General features: G+C 39.5%; 1 protein-coding gene across 1 annotated transcript; it reads right to left on the bottom strand.

The window, feature by feature from the left end:
* Positions 1 to 1,289: 1,289 nt before the first annotated feature.
* Positions 1,290 to 2,189, bottom strand: LOC108362381 (uncharacterized protein K02A2.6-like; the record flags this gene model as incomplete). The annotated part of the gene is made up of 1 exon (XM_017615314.1): positions 1,290 to 2,189. A coding segment is annotated over exon 1 (900 nt), but the record flags the coding sequence as incomplete, so codon positions are not given.
* Positions 2,190 to 4,310: the final 2,121 nt, after the last annotated feature.

The raw sequence follows: 4,310 nt of genomic DNA, 5'->3' as shown, positions 1-4,310 counted from the left end.
GAACTTCGTATGGAAATATGTGTATATATGAAATCAAGCCCGTACTCATGGAGAAAATTGGGGCTATTTGAAAAGGGGGCGTGAGGCCTAAAAACGTACCGCCTTTTAGCTATTTTTGAATGTATTTATAATTCTTCTGTAGGGGTGTTTGTTTGTGAAATGCTCCTAAATGGTTGTACGGACTTTAACGAAATATTTTGTGTGTATTTGAGTGGGTCGCTGGATGGTTTAGTTTCAAAACTTAATCCGTCAGTTGGCGCTGTAGTTGAGTTATTACTAAAAATATTATTTATTATCCGATTTGGCTAATATATAAAATATATATTGGTAGTGGTAAGAGCAATACTTGTAATGATACTTGTTGTATTAGTCTAGTTCATTTATTTACTCAATCATAAATTCAATTCTATAAAAAGATATAAACGTATTTTTGATCTTATGTCTTGATACCGCGTGGTCAGATAGATGATTCTCGAACCTGTTCAGCTGTCATTCTCCTCTCGTGTTGCTGCTTCTTCTGTTTCGTATTTCAGGGTTGCCAGATGATCCTGTATTATGACATCCCCTTTGATTTAAAGTTTTAGTAGACCTCGTAGTCGTCAAGTTTTCTTGGAGCTCTACATTCTCTGCGTGATCTTTGACTTGGTTCGCCATCTTGTTGACGGTTTTCGAAAGTAGTCTTCCGACGGGGGGCACTTCCTTCGGCTTGTGGATTTTGCTTGAATTCTTCCTGATTTGACTGGGGTTCAGTTGACTGACTTGTTCGTGTTGACCGTTGGCTACTTTGTTCCGCCTTTTGAGGTACTTCACGCTGTTCTTCATTTGGTACCTGGAGATGAGGCTGTGGTTCCTGAGGTTTTTGTTGAGGTGGTTCGATAAGGTGGTCGTTTGCCATTTGAAGGTGAGTCTGTGATTCGTGCGACTTCCGTTTCTTGGTGTTTGGTTTCATTATGTGAATAGTGTTTCGTCTATATAGTTTGTTTTTTTGCGTTTATGACGAATGATCGCTCGGCTACTTTTTGTTCCATTTTCCCTTTAACCCAACTTTCTTTTGGATTTCGCTTTATGTATACGTTGTCTCCTATTTTTAGATCTTTCTCCTTTTGTGTTCCTTTGTCGAAGTATATTTTGTTATATGTCCGTTGTTGTTTTATTTGGTTTGGTACGTCGGGTACTACTTCTTGGTTTAGATTTGTGGCTGGAATGTCGCATCTTGGCCATCTGCAAAATCGATGTTTGGCTGGGCTGGAGCCCATTTTGTTTGGTGTATTTCTCCAAATTAGTAATGCTTTGTAGAAGTCCGAGTTTGTGGCTAAGGTCTTTTTCAACAGGTGTTTCGCGATCTTTACAGCTGCTTCCGCTTTCCCATGAGCTTGTTGGTGATGTGGGCTTGACGTTTGATGATTGAATTCCCATTTGTCTGTGAATTTCCTGAACTCTGAGTTCATGAAGTTGGTCCCATTATCTGTAATGACTTTGCCGGGTACACCATGTCTACTAAAATTCTTTCTGCATACGTTTATAGTAGTAGTGGCTGACAAATTATCTAACTCGTCGATTTCAAAAAAGGCTGAATAGTGATCCACGGTGATTAGAAAATATTCTGTTTTATTTTTTGTCGGAAACTCGAAGACGTCCATGGAAATGATTTCGAATGGAGTGCAGGGAATCTCGGGAATTATTAGTGGTTCTCGTTGCTGTTGTCTTGCAGCTACATTGCATATTTCGCAGGCTTGGATCATCTGTTTGATTTCATCGGTAATACCTATCCAATAAACGGTTTCTCTTGCCAGTTTTAGTGTTGATTCGATGCCTAGGTGTGGATGGTGTAGTTTGTTCAATATTTCTCGTCTCATTTGTTGTGGTACTATAAGTCGATTACCTTTAAAAACCAAATTATTGTTTGTGACTAACTCGTCTCTTACTTTCCAATATTTTTTGATGTTGTCGTTCACTTTTGACTTGTCCTCGTTACAACCGGCTTTAATCGTCTTTATTAAAATTTGCATAACGTTGTCTTTGGCTGTTGCTTGTTGTAACTTTTTCGTTGTTGTGGTACTAATGGGTTTATCTTCGATGTCATTAATGTTGTTCAATTGCCTGAATTCTTTGTCGATTTTGTAGATTTCGACGCAGCTCTGAGAGTGACAGTCTTCTGGTGCCCGGGACAATGCGTCGGCTACATACATTTCGGCTCTTTTCTTGTATTTGATTGTAAAATTATATTTCTGTAGTTCTAGGATCATTTGTTGTAATCTTTTCGGGGTTTTCAAAAGTTGCTTTTTGAATATGTTGATTAGCGGCGAGTGATCGGTTTCGATGGTTATGTTTTTTCTCCCGCATATATATTGGTGGAATCGCTTACATGCGAATAAGACAGCCAGCATCTCTTTTTCGATTTGTGCATAGTTTTGTTGCGTGGGTGTTAGGGTTTTTGAAGCATATATTATGGGGTTTCCGTTTTGTAGCAATGCACTACCTAACGCAAACGACGATGCGTCGGTCTGTATAACGATTGGCTTGTTCGCATCGTAGTATTTTAAGACTGGCGTTTCTGTTATGATGCTTTTTAACTTTGAAAATGCGGCGGCCTGTTCGTCCTCCCATACAAAATTGCTTTTCACGTGTGTCACTCGTCGTAGCGGTTCCGTTATTTCGGATAGGTTTTTTATGAATTTGCTTAGGTATGTTATTAGCCCTAGAAACCTCAATGTTTCTTTTTTGTCTTTAGGCGTAGGCATCTGTTTTATAGCTGAAATTTTGCTTGAGTCTGGTTTTATGCCTTCACTTGTGAGTATGTGTCCGAAAAATTTAATTTTGCTTTGGCAGACCTTTACTTTGTCCCGGTTGATTTTGAGGTTTTCTTGTCGCAGACGTTTAAGTAGTTTTTCTAAGTTTTGTTATGATCGCTTGTTGCAATTTCCTTGTTTTCACCTTTGCCAAACACTAGGATGTCGTCGGCGATACAAACAACACCCTTTAGACCGGCTATTACTTGGTTTTGTCGCATCTGAAAAATTTCCATTGCTGGCTTTATACCGAACGGAACGCGTTTGAACCTATATTTGCCGTATGGAGTCCAGAACGATGTAAGTTGGCTGCTCTTTTCGTCCAGTGGTAGTTGCCAGAATCCATGTTTGGCGTCCAAAATCGAAAAGATTTTCGCATCTGCTAGTTCTGCTAGAATTTCTTCTACTTTTGGTAGCTGGGTCTTTACATCTTTGATTGCTTCGTTTAGATGTTTTGGATCGATGCATATACTTAGCTTGTTGTGTTTTTTTACTAGGACGAGATTGCTGGTCCACTCGGTAAAGTCTGGTTCTTTTTATATAACGCCCATGATTTCCATCTCATGTAATGTTGATTTCAGTTGTTCGCGCAAGGCAATCGGAATTCTTCGAGGTGGCTCGTTCCTGGGAGTAATGGTGCTGTCGATTTCAAGGGAAGTGTCTCCTTTCAGTTTTCCCAGACCCTGAAATACGTCTTCATAAGCTTCGATGATTTTGTATTGTTATGGGTTACTGTTCGCCGCACAAAATATAAGTACTTTATTCTTCGGCGTATAGCGCACCCGGTAGCGTGCCATAAATGTCACCATCTGATAATTTTTCTAGAGCGTATGGCAACACCAAAACTGCATGGAATGTCTGCCATTTCGCGATAGCTGTGTTCCCTCCGGATGGGTGTCGCTAATTGTCACTAGTTCCTCAGGTCTGTACGCCTACTTTTTCTTGGTTAATAAAAGTTTACCAGCGGAGGCTAGTGATAGTTGTGACAGCTGTCTGTAACTGCCGTCTTCACAGGATGGAATTTATAACTTGATACATCTGTTGGAATGTGGGGCACAGTACATATCAGGGCTTATATCTTGGCATCTATTCCGATAACTTGGTAATTTGACAGCTATGTTTCCCTTTGTACTAAAACATTCTGGCGGAAACATTATCGATATTCCGATATAATATGTGTGTCAACCGGTAACTTTTATCCATGGTGAGATTGTGGGGAAAATTTGCTACGGGGTACAAATAAATAGTATCTGGCTGTGCCAAACGAAAAGGAAAATTTTGTCAAGTGAAAAACCACACAAACGCTCGTGCAGAAGCTCTATTTTGTGTGTTGCTGAAACTGTTAAATTTACATCTATTTTATAACCTGCAAGTAACGTACGTTCTTTTCCAAATTTATCATATTCCATTTTGACTTTCACTTCTATCACTGCCAACAATATTCTACCTTATCCTGAGTTTCGCCCGATAATTGTTCATCCGCCGTAGTAAAGACATGGAAACCAAAAGTTAAAAATGAAC

Source organism: Rhagoletis zephyria, unplaced genomic scaffold (assembly GCF_001687245.7).
Source record: "Rhagoletis zephyria isolate East Lansing unplaced genomic scaffold, Rhagoletis_zephyria_1.1 Rzeph_scaffold_00998, whole genome shotgun sequence".
Lineage (NCBI taxonomy): Eukaryota > Metazoa > Arthropoda > Insecta > Diptera > Tephritidae > Rhagoletis > Rhagoletis zephyria.
The sequence above is the reverse complement of the archived record's forward strand: the minus strand, read 5'-3'. Positions and strand labels throughout refer to the sequence as shown.